At 41.7% G+C, this 15,602-nt stretch overlaps 1 protein-coding gene and 1 long non-coding RNA gene across 7 annotated transcripts in view; one reads left to right on the top strand and one right to left on the bottom strand.

Moving 5' to 3' along the window:
* BLMH (bleomycin hydrolase) overlaps positions 1-336 on the bottom strand; it is a 44,020-nt gene extending 43,684 nt beyond the window's left edge. For 4 of the 6 annotated variants that reach the window (XR_009537519.1, XR_009537520.1, XR_009537521.1 and 1 more), the window contains exon 1: positions 135-336. Coding sequence is in view for 3 of the 6 variants with exons in the window: in XM_060133934.1 (XP_059989917.1) it covers positions 135-174 (40 nt within the window). In the remaining 3 variants the exon portion in view is untranslated. The remainder of the gene's footprint in view (positions 1-134) is intronic. The other 2 variants (XM_060133932.1, XM_060133933.1) reach the window with 1 other exon arrangement.
* A 150-nt stretch (positions 337-486) lies between these two features.
* Positions 487-13,886, top strand: LOC132511111 (uncharacterized). The gene is made up of 4 exons (XR_009537522.1): positions 487-591; positions 8,542-8,676; positions 10,563-10,609; positions 12,686-13,886. It is a non-coding gene; the product is annotated as an uncharacterized LOC132511111 (long non-coding RNA).
* Positions 13,887-15,602: the final 1,716 nt, after the last annotated feature.

The following is a 15,602-nucleotide window of genomic DNA, read 5'->3' as shown; positions in this document are numbered from 1 at the left end:
ACCCAGAAAGCTCTACCCTCACCATCGCCCCGGGACCCGGCCCCGGCCCTTCCCCGCCGCCCCGGCCCTTCCCCGCCGCCGGGCCTCCGGGGCGCAGCTGAGTCCCCAGAGGCCACCCGCGCCCCCCGGCTTACCCTCGGCGGGGAAGAGTGGCGCCTCACCCGCGTCGTTCATGGCGCCCACGCTGCCCGGCGGGGGAACGGTAGTTTCGGGGTCCTCAGGCAAGAGCCGGGGCTGCACAGCGGCTCACTGCCTAAGCTGCCCGACCTGTCTCTCGCACCCCGACCGCCGGAAAAAGGAAACCGGCTCAGCGGTGGCGGACGGCTGAGAGAAACGGGGTCCGCGGAGGGACAAAACTCCCCCCACGCGTTGCTGAGTCAGCGCCATCGGGGCTGGCCCCGCCCGTGGGAGGGCCGAGGGGGCGGGTCGCTGACGCGCTGCAGCCGCCTGCGCCCCCGCCACGGGCGGGTTCCCCTCGGCTCAGGCCCAAGCTCTCCCTCAGCGCTGCCAGCCGTCGGCCCCGGCGGAGCCGGCGTCCACAGACAGCCGTGATTATGCTTCCTGACCACCGGGGCGCCCTCCTGGGATAAGGTCAGCCCCGAGCGTGGAACTCGAGGGGTTACATGCTGGGCCCGGAGACCGAATACCCTAGCTTTGTGAAATTGGCTCCATGAAGCCTTTTCAGAGGCCAAAAGGGGGCTCCAAGGCGGTAGGGCGGGCTCAGGGGCCGCATAATTAAGCACTGGGCTTAGGATGGGTTGACTCGTTTCAGAAATGAACCCGAAAGCTATTCCAATAGGCATCCTTGGCCGACCAGCCACAGCACTTTCAATGGCAATGTTTTTTGTGTTTGAGGGGAAATGGAATCAAGCTCTTTCTTACCCACTCAGTTGCTACCAGGGTTCAACAAACATACAATTGCTGGAACCTCCCTGGTGGCGCAGTGGTTAAGAATCCGCCTGCCCATGCAGGAGACACGGGTTCGATCCCTGGTCCGGGAAAATCCCACATGCTGTGGAGCAACTAAGCCCATGCAAGCCACAAGTACTGAGCCCGCATGCTGCAACTATTGAAGCCTGCGTGCCTAGAGCCCGTGGTCCATAGCAAGAGAAGCCACCACAATGAGAAGCCCACGCACTGCGTGGAAAAGTAACCCCCGCTCGCGGCAACTAGGGAAAGCCTGCGCGCGGCCAAAAAACCCAAAGCAGCCAAAAAAAAAAACAAAAAACCAACAACATAAAAAACATACAATTGCTCATTTCGAGGAAACTACCCATTCTGGGCTTCATGGAGTCAGTGAGTGTCTCCTACCTAGCTAAGGGAAGTGAAAGAAGTCAGTCTGATGCATCGATACTGTTTTGTTTGTCCAGCCCTCTACAAAACCTTCAAATGAGCGGGCCCTCGTCCCCAGGCTTTCAGGATAACTGAGAAGTTTAACAAGGTTTTGAGATAGTGAAGCCTTTTTGTGTTGTTTTTCGTGCTCTAAAATCTCAAACTTCAGTGAGATGTTGGCTGGGACCCAAAGGTGATGAAACAAATCCAGATAGATCTGTCTACCACTGAAAAGCCTGACTCTGCTACTTAGAGCAGTGAGAGTCTTCTGTGGAACCTAGCATCTAGGTCCTAGATTGAAAATAATCTCTGATTCTAAGGAACTCTAATATCTGGGGAAAAACCATACTCAGACACCAATCAGTCATTTGAGAAATCACAGTCTCTGTGTCCCTAGAGAGACCTAGCCAAAGTTTGGGGATATGACATAGCAACTGTCTCCAACAGGGCCCATCAGCTGTCCCATTCTGAGAATCTTCTGATGTCTGAAGAAAAGGAACAGGTTGAAAATTATGCTGAAAGAAATCATTGGTCCTTTCACAAAATGATGTTCACGCATCCTGCCCAATTCAACTCATAAAATTTTATTCAATATCTACCATGTACAGTCACTGGGCAAACTGCTGATGATATGGAGACCTTAAGCTTAAACTTGCCCTTAAGAAACACACAATGTAGCGAAAAAGATGCAAAATAACTTTTGGAGAATCTGTATTAACATAACAGTAGAGATGTAAAAGCAGTGAGGAAGGAGCTGTTAATTGGACCAGAGGTGCCTGAAAAAAGGGGTCACAGTGAACATAGTCTTAAAGAGTGGATGATGGGCTTTCACAAGGCAAAACACAGAGGAAGGGCATGCAAGGCACCAGCAAAGGCACTGGGGCATTAAAGCATGTGGCAAAATTATGTTCAAGAAACTGTGCATCATAGTCTGATGTGGTTAAGATCAGGGAAGGTGTTGAGAGCAGGGACAAAGTGTAGGACTGGAAAGGTAGATTTGGGCCAGAATATGAAGGCTTTTGTATGTCATGCCTGAGTATCTGGACTTTATCTTATGGTTAACTAGAAGCCAATGTAGGTTTTTGAACAAGGGAACCATATGCTCATTTCTATGTAAAGAAAGAAATGCAAGAGCAGTGGGGAGAGTGATTTGGAGGGGAGAGATTCTGGACCTAGGGAAACTAGTTAGAAGGCTAACCCAGCAGTGCACTTGGGGGATGATAGAAGCTTTAAACTGTGGAAAAGGAGGAAGCACAGATAATCTGGAAGTTTTCACTTGAGGAGTGGATGCATGGTGGTGTCCTTAACTTAGAGAAGGAATACAGAAAAATGGATATGTTTGGGAATATGCAAGTGAGTGGGTAATGAAATTAGTTTGGGCCTTGGCAAGTTTGGGATGCCCACAGGACACCCAGGAAAAGAAGTCCAGGAGGCAGATTAAAAGATGTCTAGAATTACACAGGTCTTCGAACCATGAAAGTCAACGAGGTTGCACAGGGAAAGAGAATAAAGAAGAAAAAGATGAGCACCAAGATTGTACCCTGGGCAGCTGCATGCTGTTGTGCAGGGTGTTAATGGCACAAGGGTACCAGGCTGAGTGGGGTGAATGGGACCTGAAGCCACATGCCCTGGCCCAGGGCTGCACCCAATCAGAGTATGGTGAACCTTTTACTGCTTGTTACAAGGATGCCATAAGGGGGGGTACCATTAACTCTGGAAATAGTGGCATTAAAGAATGGGTGAAGACAGAGAAGCTAGCAGTAAATCACAGAAAGAGCACTGAGAGAGGGAGGAGAAGACCCGTAGAGTTATGCCCTGGAATCCCAGGAAGGCAAGGAGAAGATGGTGAATGGGACTGAAAGCTCCAGAAAAGTTTGGTAACTACGTCAGAGGCAACCTTAGAGAGGACAGCTTCAGTGAATGGTGGGGTGGGCAGAAGCCACCACACTGCAGTAAGTTGAGAGGGAAGGAAATACCAGGGAAGGTCTTTTGGGAGAAAAGGAAAACTAATGTCTACCTGGAGGGTGAAAGGCAGGAACCAGTACAGATGAGAGATTAAATATGTGGCAGAGAAGGTACCATGGCTAGAATATAAGCACTGGAAAAGAGGAGGGATGGAATCACTGGAGAAGGTGGAGGGGCCAGTTTTACTGCTACCCTTTTCATGCCAATGACTACATTTCCCCACCCCATGCCCAGAAATTCCTATCATCATCACTTTGCCAGGTCTCCTGCTCTGCCCTCATTGCCAGGGTGTCACCCTTAGTACCAGTTTCCCACCGAGCAACTCACACCCATACACTCGGCCCGTGTGTGGGCACGGAGAAGAAGAGCAGAGGAAAGCTGGTTTTGCAATGGGTCTGCCCCAGATGACCAAGCCAGGAAGACGTTTCCCTAAGAGTAGGATTGTTCAGACCTACCCCTGTAACTCCATCCAGAAAAGATACTGTTGAACCCTGTGACATCTCATGGAACAAAGCTACAAGAAGCAGGATTCTAGCATGAATCCACAATTTTAGAAAAGAAAATGCATATAAATTCAGTGAGTGGCATCACCTGCCTTTGCAGATATGCCTTCTGCCTATTGCTTCTATGGGGCTTCCCTAGTTAAACAGATCCAGTGTCAAGGCAAATTAAAAAATAATACTAAAAGTATGTAGAGAGCGCCTAAGCGTCAGTAGGAAAAAGACAAAAAACCCAATAAAAAATGGAAAAAAGACCTAAACAGGCATTTCACACAAAAGGAAGAATGAATGGCAACAGTAATGTTGGAAATGCACAATAAAATTTTAATAAGATGCCATGTTATCTCTTGATAGGCAAAAGTTTTAAAGGCAGGTATTAAAAAGTAATATTGGCAATCGTTACATACTGCTTGAGGAGATTTAAATAATATTACCAAGTTGGAAAACATTTGTCAATATTTGTCAAGTTGAAGATGCAAGTACTCTATAGCCCAGAAACTTTATTCGTGGGTTTGTATTCGAAAACTACACTGTCCAGTATGGTAGCCACTAGCCACTAGCCACTTGTGGCTATTTAAATTTATTCATTAAGATTAAAGTTAAAAATCTACTTTCTCAATAGTAGTAGTCACATTCCAAGTGCTCAGTAATGACGTGCGGCTACTATATTGGAGAGCATAGATACAGAACTCTTTCATCAGCAGAGTAAGTTCCATTGGACAGCCCTGCCCTAGAGAAATTCTTGCATACGTGCCCTAGGCGTCACAGTCATGACTGTTTATGTGAGCATTGCTGGTGATTGCATAGAACCTGGAAAAAACCCAATAGTTCATCAACAGGAGTGTGTGTGAATTGTGACATATTCATACAATGGACTACTATAGAGAAGATGAAAATCAACGTGGGTGAATTTCAGAAACGTAATGTTGAGTGCAAAGAGCAAATTGCAAAGCAAATGACACACAACCACTTTTTAAAAGTTCAACAACAAACAAAATTACATAATGTATTGTTTAGACATACAGACATATGTGGTAAAAGAATTTGTTTTTAAAACAAGGGAATATACAAGCAGCTCATGCAGCTCAATATCAAAAAAACAAACAACCCAATCCCACTACTGGGCATATACCCTGAGAAAACCGTAATTCAAAAAGAGTCATGTACCACAATGTTCATTGCAGCTCTATTTACAATAGCCAGGACATGGAAGCAACCTAAGTGTCCATCGACAGATGAATGGATAAAGAAGATGTGGCACATATATACAGTGGAATATTACTCAGCCATAAAAAGAAACGAAATTGAGTTATTTGTAGTGAGGTGGATGGACCTAGAGTCTGTCATACAGAGTGAAGTAAGTCAGAAAGAGAAAAACAAATACCATATGCTAACACATATGTATGGAATCTAAAAAAAAAGTTCTGAAGAACCTAAGGGCAGGACAGGAATAAAGATGCAGATGTAGAGAATGGACTTGAGGACTCGAGGAGGGGGAAGGGTAAGCTGGGATGAAGTGAGAGAGTGGCATGGACATATATACACTACCAAATGTAAAATAGATAGCTAGTGGGAAGCAGCCGCATAGCACAGGGAGATCAGCTCGGTGCTTTGTGACTACCTAGAGGGGTGGGATAGGGAGGGTGGAAGGTAGACGCAAGAGGGAGGAGATATGGGGATATATGTATATGTATAGCTGATTCACTTTGTTATACAGCAGCAACTAACACAACAATGTAAAGCAATTATAATCCAATGAAGATGTTAAAAAAAGAAAACAAGGGAATATTAAACATCGAATTTAAGGTAGTGTTTGCCTTTGGGAAAGAGACACAGCAAGCTTCAAAGGTATTGGCAATATTGCGTTTCTTCAACTGGTGGTGGGTACGTGGGTTTTCATCTTATTTGTTACACCTGATTTCATACGTTATCTATATTTTTGTATATATGAAATATTTCTTCTTAAAAAGGTCACTCTAGCTGCAGTGTAAATGCGAGACTGAAGGGAGATGGGAATGTAAGCCAGAGACCTGTTAGGAGACTATAATTGTCCAGGCAAAAGGTGACTGGAGACCTTGATCAAGAGGGCAGCAGTGGAGATGAAAGGAAGTGGATGAAAATTGGATATGTTTTGGAGGTGAATCACCCTAACCCCAATCCTAACCCTAACCATTATGCTCTGGTAGAGGTTTGCATGGTGTAATGTGGAGCATGAAAGAGGAATATGTAAGTCAGACCGGGAGGTTTAGGGAGAGCTCCTTGGAAGAGAGGAGAAATGATTTGAATTTGGGGCAATTAGGGGTTTGTTAAATGATAATGATTGAGGAAAGGCATTCTACCTGGAGGTAATTCTTCTTTTAAGAAGAATTTAAGGCAGCAAGTCTCTGTCTGGGAACTGAAGACACTGAGCATGGTTGGAACTAAAGAGCGAGAAGGCAGGGGCCCAACGCGGAGAGCCCATTGTGTCCATTGGGGGTTAAGACCTTATTCTGGAAGATGCAGGGAAATTGCCCTTGTTTTTCTTTCCTTTTGCCAGATCCTTGTGAACAACAACAAAATAAGGAACGGATATAACGCTGTGAAGATCTAGCCACAAGGAGGCCCTAGCTGGGCTACTCTGAGAATGCTTCTCTTTGAACTAATCGTTTTTAGAAAATGATCACCCGTGATCACCAAAACCTAAATTGTAGAATCACAGAAAGATTGAGATGAGTATGAAAGGAAAAGAAAGGCACATGGAAGAGAAAATGATAGAGATGAAAAAGGAGAAATTGGACTTGAGAGAAAATAATAAGCATCATTGGAGACCATAGATCCCGGTTTCCTTTTAGGAATGCTGTTAGACTGGTTTTCCTTAATGGTGCAACGAACAAAACCAGAGCTTTCTTTATTTCTTCTTTTGTTCATGGACTACATTCTTTGCTATCTTAAGCAAATATTTAAGTGTAATAATTATGACATTCTTGTACTCTTTTCAGAGGTGTTTCTTGAGACAAAGTATAAAAATCTGAGAAATATAGTTAATACGAAGGAGGTGGTGACTCAAATCCACCTTTTCTAATGCACATTCTTTATAATATTTTCTCATCAGATTCCCATTTGTGCATCTCATTTTATTTTTCTTTCATTTAATTTTCTTTCTTCCTTGTTCCAAGAATAATTCATCAGATAAAAGTAAAACTGGACACATTCACAGGGCAAATAAAAAACTAAAAGAAGATAATATGCATCTCACCCTGAAAGTAGATGAAAAACTTGTCCTCTCTTTTAAGGACTAAAAAAAGAAAAGAATATGTTCCTTAAAAACTCTCTGTTAGAAAGCCTGGTTTCTTCTCTTAAATAAGAAAAGCAATGTGGAGTTAAGAGGCAAAGGTTTGAAGTTCATTAGACCTTGTTTTTAAGTCCCAACTCCTGTTTATAGGTGTAAAAAATCATTTAATCTGAGGCTCAGTTTCTTCTGTAAAGTGGGATAGTAGCTATAATAGCTAAAATTCAGTGAGTGCTTAGTGTGACTTACAGTGTACACGTCTCAGCTCATTTAATCCTCATAGTAACCATAAGTCAGGAGGTAGATTCTATTTCTATCCCCATTTTATAGATGAGGGAATGCAGGAACAGAGAGGTTAGGTAACTTGCCTATCACCACACAGCTAGTAAAGTGGTAGAATTTGGATATATACCTAGGTAGTCTGATTCCAGAGACTAAGAGTTCAGGCTCTCTAAGCCTAAGGATCAAAAGATATAATGTAAGTGAAAGAATTTTGAAACAAGTACTTGAGACATGTCAGTTTAAATAATAAACTTGCAGATTTATAAACTGCTGAACGTCATTTTTCAATTTGCAATGAAGTAACCATTGTGGATATTCCATTTGTGGATGGTTTAGTTTTATGGGTGCTTTTACTCTAGGCTTTGACAAATGGAACATAATCAGGAAGTTTTTCTTGGGCCCATACGTATGCAGCTGTTAAGTTTTCGCATTGGCCCATTTTAATTGGTCTAATATAGGTAGAAAATCATGATAACCACTCATCATGACAAAACAAAGTCAATGATAGAAGCCTTAATAGCTTAATAGATGCTTAACTTTTTTTTTAATTAATTAATTTTATTTATTTATTTTGGCTGTGTTGGGTCTTCATTGCTGCACACGGGCTTTCTCTAATTGCGGTAAGCGGGGGCTACTCTTCATTGCAGTGCGCGGGCTTCTCATTGTGGTGGCTTCTCTTGCTGCAGAGCATGGGCTCTAGGCGCGTGGGCTTCAGTAGTTGCAGCACGTGGGCTCAGTAGTTGTGGCTCACGGGCTCTAGGAGCACAGGCTCAGTAGTTGTGGCGCATGGGCTTAGTTGCTCCGCAGCATGTGGGATCTTCCTGGACCAGGGATCAAACCCGTGTTCCCTGAACTGGCAGGCAGATTCTCAACCACTGCGCCACCAGGGAAGTCCCAAGATGCTTAACTTAATAGCATTGTGGAATCATAAAACACATTATGCCTACATCTAGAGTGATTGAAAGAGGTTGTGCAGAAATCTTAAGCAGAAATATGAAATTGTTAATAGATTGTTAAATATTTTCTTAAAAACAAATATGATCCACATGTCAGATTGGGGCAAAGTCCTTTAGACTGGTGATTTCCAAGTGAGCCAAGTTTGTTATTAAACACTTTTATGAGTACCATAACTATAAAATTCAGGAATTCAAGGCTATGATTCTTTATCGACAGCAAAGTCTATATCCTCTTTAGTGCAGTGTTTTAAATGATGCCCTTGAGCTGCCTATAAACTGCCTACAAATGACAGCTGGAGTGAAAAATGACCTGTTTTGGGATGAGAATCTGTTGCAAGAGGAACATACAGTTTGCAAAATGACGCACAAGGAGGTAAGACTTCCTAAGTTTTGTTACCATTAAATTATTTTTTTAAATGTCAGTCATATAATATGAGGGCTCGCAGGATCTTAGAGATGGTCTTTTGGTATAGTCCCTTAGTTCAGAGTCTCTGAAAGATTATGTGACACCCTTGAGCTGAGCAGCTCTTTAGTGGCTGAGCCAGGAGGAGAGGCCTGTTTTTCTGTTCGTACATGTGGTAGCTTCATGTACATCTGGTAGCTGAAACTTTTCTATGAGCAATGTTGAATATATGCAGCAGAGTTGCGTTACAGCTATAGGAATCCAGCTACTCCCTTTGACCCGGCTCATGTTCAGTGATACAAGTGGGTTGCAGCTTACTCAGAGATAAAGTTCCAAAGTCAGGCAAAAATAGACTATAGTCAACACTATCCTTGGAAATTCTCTGGGAAAGTATCACTTCAGAGACCCAAACACCTCCTCTTAATAAGCACTGCAGGGCAGGTTTCTATTCCAGTATGGGAAGAGATTGCTGTTTCTTCGGTTGAGAACCAAATGAAGTAGTTGGCAAATCTGTGAGCACTAGATTCTTCCTCAGCACATGAGATGCTCACACTTTGAGAGCCATGAGGGAATTAACTGGGACTGGCCAGGGGAGCTGATTCTCCTCCTCATCTCATACTCACTTCAGGGCACATGTTCTTTCAGTTGAATGGCATGTCTCATTGCAGGCACTTTTAAGTTGTTCTTCCTGTCTGTCTCTCTCTCTCTCTCCGCACCCCTCCTTTTTTACCCATCCTCTTTTTCCTCCCTATCTCCTAAATCTAATTTCGATTTGAATTCAAATGTTAAATGTGTTGCTTATAGGGATTAAATGAGTTTATATATGTTTGTTCCTGCCATGTAGGAAGTACTATATAAGTTAGTCATTAATGTAAGAGGCAATTTTGTCTAATGGTGAAAGACCCAGGAACCATACAACCTTGGTCTCAATTCTTATTTAGCCACTAACAAACTGTGTGACCCAGGACGTGTGACTTAAATTCTCTGTGCCTCAGTTTTCCTCCCCTGTAAAATGGGTGTGATAAAAATAGGACCCTTCTTATGTGATTGTTACAAAGATTAAGTAAGTTATACATAAGGTGCTTAGCATAGTACAATATAAGGGAAGTGTTTATTGGAGTATAACTATTGCTATGTGATGTCACTATACTTCAGGTAACTCAGAGAACTCAGTTTTGAGAAGTTCTAAAAATTACATGTGTTAGTTTAATTTCTCATCTCCTATCTCAATTCTTACTGGCATACAGTGATTACCCATAAGGCAAAAGGGCTGAATGATTGTCCTGTACAAAACCGAGAGCAATTGTAGTACTCACCTAGAGCCAAAATCATCATAAATAATGATATCACTACCTGTCTCACAGAGTGACTGTGAGGATCAAACAAGACATGTGTAAAATGTTTTATAAACTATAAGGTAACATGAAAATGTAAGAGATTGCTGTTAATACCTATAATTTAAACAGAGGCTGACACTATTGTTACTACCAAGATTGCCCAGAGAAATAAAGACAAATAATTCATGAGTTTCCACAGCAACACTTTAGGAATCTGTTGGCAGGAACACCAGATCTCCAATTTTTTCTTAATATGTACACAATCCTCTGAGAGCACAGGTTTTTGAGAATTCACAGTAGTGTCCTTCATGTTTTCTAGTATTACATACAAAAAAACTGCCCATGACGTTTGCTATACAACCTTGATGTTTCAGAGATAGGCTCTTGAAAAAAGATTATATGAGTGTTAAGGAATTTGTCATTAACATATAGATTTTATTTTCTGTAGTTGCTGGCATGAGATTAAGTATAATTTGTCTTTTTTAATAAAATGAAACAAATGAATTAATTTTTTTCTAGCTGCACTACTGCTGCCCTATTTCCTTAAAGATGTGTTGTCAATAGATGTAAGTCTATTCCGAGGGAAAATTATGATTTTACTGCAGGTTATTCAGCATTTTATATGACTCAGGGTCCCTGGTGGGAGGGATGGGGATTATTATGAACTTGCCCTTGAAATTAAGCCGTATTTCATTAAACTAGATTAAACTTTCCCCTGAATTCTTACTATAATGAAAGTTTTCTGAGTATTTGAATTATGCCAATGAAAATACCTGTGTTAGGATAGGCTAAGTTATGCTGCAGTAACAAATTAACCCTAAAGAATAGTGGTTTAACACAAGGATCTACTTCTCACTTACATGTGAGCAGGTAGCTCTGTTCCACATCATTATTCAAATCCCAGACTAACAGATGTTCTCCCCAGTTGCCATGTCAGAGGAAGGAAGAAGTGAAAAAATATGCATCCATTCTGCTTTGCTTTGTCTGAAAGTGACACCGTTAATTCTATCCATAGCCCCTTGACTAGAACTATTCACATGGGCTAGTTAATGGCAAGCGAGCAGGGAAATGTGAAGAGCACAAGGATATTCAGTGAATGATGAATATCTCTGCTACAACCCCCAAACTCCTAAAGCAGTAAGATGTTCTCAATCGCTTTCTGGTAGCTTTATCCTAATCCTTAGTCTCCAAGATACTGCAATGTAGAGGAAGGAGCATGGACTGTGGGGTCAAACTGCCTTGAGTTCAAATCCCAACTACACCTCCTGCTAGTTGTGTGAGTTTGAGCATGTTGTTTTGTTTCTCTAATCCTCAGTTTCCTCATCTGTAAAACGGGGATTCCAACACCTACCTGTTAGGGTTGTTGCAACAACAGGAAATTATGAGAGAGGTGGTTTGTCTTTATTATTCAACTTTTGCCCCTTCTGTGATAGCTTCTCTCCTACTCCAGGTCCCAGGCTTTGGATCAGCTTGGTATGAATTCCAGCTTAGTCCCCCTCTATTACTTAGTTAAGCATTCTGAGCCCAAGTGTCCTCATCATCAAAGTTGAGACGATCATGACTACTTTATAGGGTTGTTCACAGGATCAAGTAATGCAGGTAAAGTCCTCAGCACAGCGCAGGCATACTTTGTTTTATTGCCCTTCGCTTTATTGAGCGTCACAGATATTGCGATTTTTACAAATTGAAGGCTTGTGGCAACCCTGCATCGAGCAAGTCTATTGGTGCCATTTTTCCAACAGCATTTGCACACTTTGTGTCTCTGTGTCACATTTTGGTAATTCTCACAATATTTCAAACTTTTTCATTATTATTATATTTGTTATGGTGATCTGTTATCAGTGATCTTTGATGTTACTTTTGTAATTGTTTTGGGGTGCCACAAACTGTGCCCAGCAAACAATTGATAAGTGTTGAGTGTGTTCTGACTGCTCCATCGACCAAGCTGTTCCCCTGTTTCTCTCTCTCCTCAGGCCTCCCTATTCCCCGAGACACAGCAGTATTGAAATTAGGCCAATTAATAACCCTACAGTGCCCTCGAAGTATTCAAATGAAGGGAGATGCGCGTGTCTCTTACTTTAAGCTTAATGAGGAAGGCATGTCAAAAACCAAGATAGGGGCTTCCCTGGTGGCGCAGTGGTTGAGAGTCTGCCTGCCAATGCAGGGGACACGGGTTCATGCCCCGGTTCGGGAAGATCCCACATGCCGCGGAGCGGCTGGGCCTGTGAGCCATGGCCGCTGAGCCTGCGCGTCTGGAGCCTGTGCTCTGCAAAGGGAGAGGCCACAACAGTGAGAGGCCCGCGTACCACAAAAAACAAAAAAGAAAACAAAACAAAAAAACAAAAGATCAGAAACTGCTTGGAAATATTTCTAACACTTTTGGGGATTATACTCATAATCTAATAAAGATTATAAACTAGCACAATCATTACTGGGGCCAACATTTCAAAATTCGCCAGTCAAAGCTAGCACCAGGAGAGTATTATACACATAAAATTGAGAAACAGATAAACTTTACTTCAGAAAATAACAGTCCTACAGAGTATTGCTCTCATTATTTAGCTAGTATAAGGGTCAATCTGTCTCACTGAGGCATGTATCTATCTTTGCGCTATTAACATCTTATCTGAAATGCTTTCCAGTTTTTTGGTACCTGTTGAAAACCTGTGCTCTATAAATGGAACAACAAAGCCTGGATGACAGCACATCTGTTTACAACATAGTTTACTGAATATTCGAAGCCCACTGTTGAGATCTATGGCTCAGAAGAAAAGATTCCTTTCAAAATATTGACAATGTTCATTGACAATGCACCTGGTCACCAAGAGCTCTAATGGAGATATACAATGAGATTAATGCTGTTTTCATGCCTGCTAACACAACATCCACTCTGCAGCCCATGGATCAAGGAGTAATTTCAACTTTCAAATCTTATTATTTAAGGAATACATTTCATAAGGCTATAGCTGCCATCGATATTAATTCCTCTGATGCATCTGGGCAAAGTCAATTGAAAACCTTCTGGAAAGTAGTCACCATTCTAGATGCCACTAAGAACATTCATGATTCATGGGAAGAGGTCAAAATATCAACATTAACGGGAATTTGGAAGAAGTTGATTCCAACCCTCATGGATGACTGAGGGGATCAAGACTTCAGTGGACAAGGTAACTGCAGATGTGGTGGAAATAGGAAGAGAACTAGAATTAGAAGTGGAGCCTGAAGATGTGATGAATTGCTGCAATCTCATAATAAAACTTTCATGGGTGAGGAGTTGCTCCTTATGGATGAGCAAAGAAAATGGTTTCTTGAGATGGAATCTACTCCTGGTGAAGATGCTATGAAGATTGTTGAAATGACAAGAAAGGATTTAGAACATTACATAAACTTAGTTGATAAAGCAGTGGCAGAGTTTGAGAGGATTGACTACAATTTTGAAAGAAGTTCTACTGCAGGTAAAATGCTATCAAACAGCATTGCCTGCTACGGAGAAGTCACTCGTGAAAGAAAGAATCAATTGATGTGGCACACTTCATTGTTCATTACTGCCTTATTTTAAGCAATGGCTACAGCCGCCCCGACCTTTCAGCAGCAACCATCCTGATCAGTCAGCAGCCAAGAACATTGAGGCAGGACCCTTCACCAGCAAAAAGATTACATACAACTCACTGAAGCCTCAGATGATGGTTAGCATTTTTCAGCAATAAAGTTTTGTTTTTTTTTCTCTGCTGCACCCTGCAGAATATGGGAATCTTATGTCCCCCGACCAGGGATCGAACGCGCACCCCCTGCATTGGCAGCCCGGAATCGTAACCACTGGACTGCCAGGGAAGTCCCGGCAATAAAGTATATCTAAATTAAGGCATGTACATCGTTTTTAGACATAATGCTATCGCACATTTAATAGACTACAGTGAAGTGTAAACCTAACTTTTATATGCACCGGGAAACCAAAAAAATTTGTTACCCACTTTTTTGAGATGTTTGCTTTATTGCAGTGTATCTGCAATATCTCTGAGGTATTTCTGCAGAACTAATTGTCCTCTGATTTGGTTCATCGTGATCATGCTTGAGCTTCGGGGAATAGTAGACTATGAGTGAAAATTACAAGAGCTGTTCCACAAAAATCTCCATGAAACAATGAAAGCCCAAGTCAACACCAGGTTTTAACTTACCTAACAGAGAATGACACATATTGGGGTGAGAAGATTCTTCTACTCCTAAATATACAAGATTTTTTTTTAAGTTTTTTTAAATTACACATAAAAATCCAGATTTCTGACTTCTCTTACAGAATCAGAAGACCTGTCCCCAGTGGTAACTATCAGCTCCCTTTTAGACATAGATGTGCTATTTGCCACATTCTCCACCATTCCCTATTGTTGTACATCTAGCCTGCTTCACTCATTGATCTGCTTGACCCCTGTAAGAATTTGACTTTATGACCCCTGGCTAATAGGTTCAGGAAAGTAGTCATGATCATGGTGATGAGAGGCGTAAAGTTGGTGAACTATTTGGTAATAGTTGGAAGCTATTTTCAATGATTCAAAAAGCCTGATTGCAATGATTATATTGTTAACCTCTAAAAAACCGCACAGGTTAACTATAGTACGAGATTTATTTTCTTTTAAATGGAATTACATCAAGTGGGTAATTGTATTGTCATAAAAGAAGCTTAGACTGACAAGTAGGTATTATTGGTAAATGTTTTTTAAATTGGGAAAACAGATGACTCTTATTTAACAAGTAAAATTTGTTTGATAGACCAGTTCTTTCAAAATATGGGGCCCAAGAAGGAGAAAAATAATAATTATGAAAGTTGTCCTTATTGATAAAAAGGTTGAGAGGGGAGCAACTGGATTTTTCTGTCACTTCTCCACTGGTGTTTGTAGTCCAAAGGGTCAAAACCAGATGAGGGAATGTTGGAATTCCCCGTACCTCACAGTAGGTAGAGAAAACATTGGGGAAAGGTTATGGGGTGTCTTTATTTTTTTAATTTTATTATTTTTTAATTGAAGTATAGTTGATTTACGTATGGGGTTTCTTTTGAATCCTGGAATTTCACATCTTTCTAAGACAGGCTCTAAGCTAACTTCTAAGTTTAAATAATAGACATAGTTTTAGTACAGACTGTGTTTCAAAACTGTAAGGCAAAATGAGAGGCAATGACTATTTATAATATTGCTGTGCTCTGTTAAAACTAGTTAAGGTTCCTTCTCTGTGCTAATGTACAAGGTCACTGTGTTTAACAAGGGTGAAGAAACTCTTTCCTGATGACCTGTAATTCTCAAGGATATTTATATGTCCTAGAACAAAGCTGATTCATAACTCTGCTAGGCGGGGCAAAGGTATTACATTTTCAGTCTTTCTTGCCAACTCCTTTAGACATTAAACTATGTGGGAATCTTTTTAGGATCACAGAATTTTCAAGCTAAAATGAAAATGCATCTTAATCCTCCTCTTAATCCAACCTCCTTATTTTCCAAAGGCCCAAGAGAGGGAAAAGCACTTGCCCAAGGTAACACAGCCAAGACTGGAACTCAGATCTCCTGATTCCAA

The sequence above is a fragment of the Lagenorhynchus albirostris genome, chromosome 20, assembly GCF_949774975.1.
Source record: "Lagenorhynchus albirostris chromosome 20, mLagAlb1.1, whole genome shotgun sequence".
Lineage (NCBI taxonomy): Eukaryota > Metazoa > Chordata > Mammalia > Artiodactyla > Delphinidae > Lagenorhynchus > Lagenorhynchus albirostris.
This window is presented reverse-complemented; position numbering and strand designations above follow the sequence as displayed.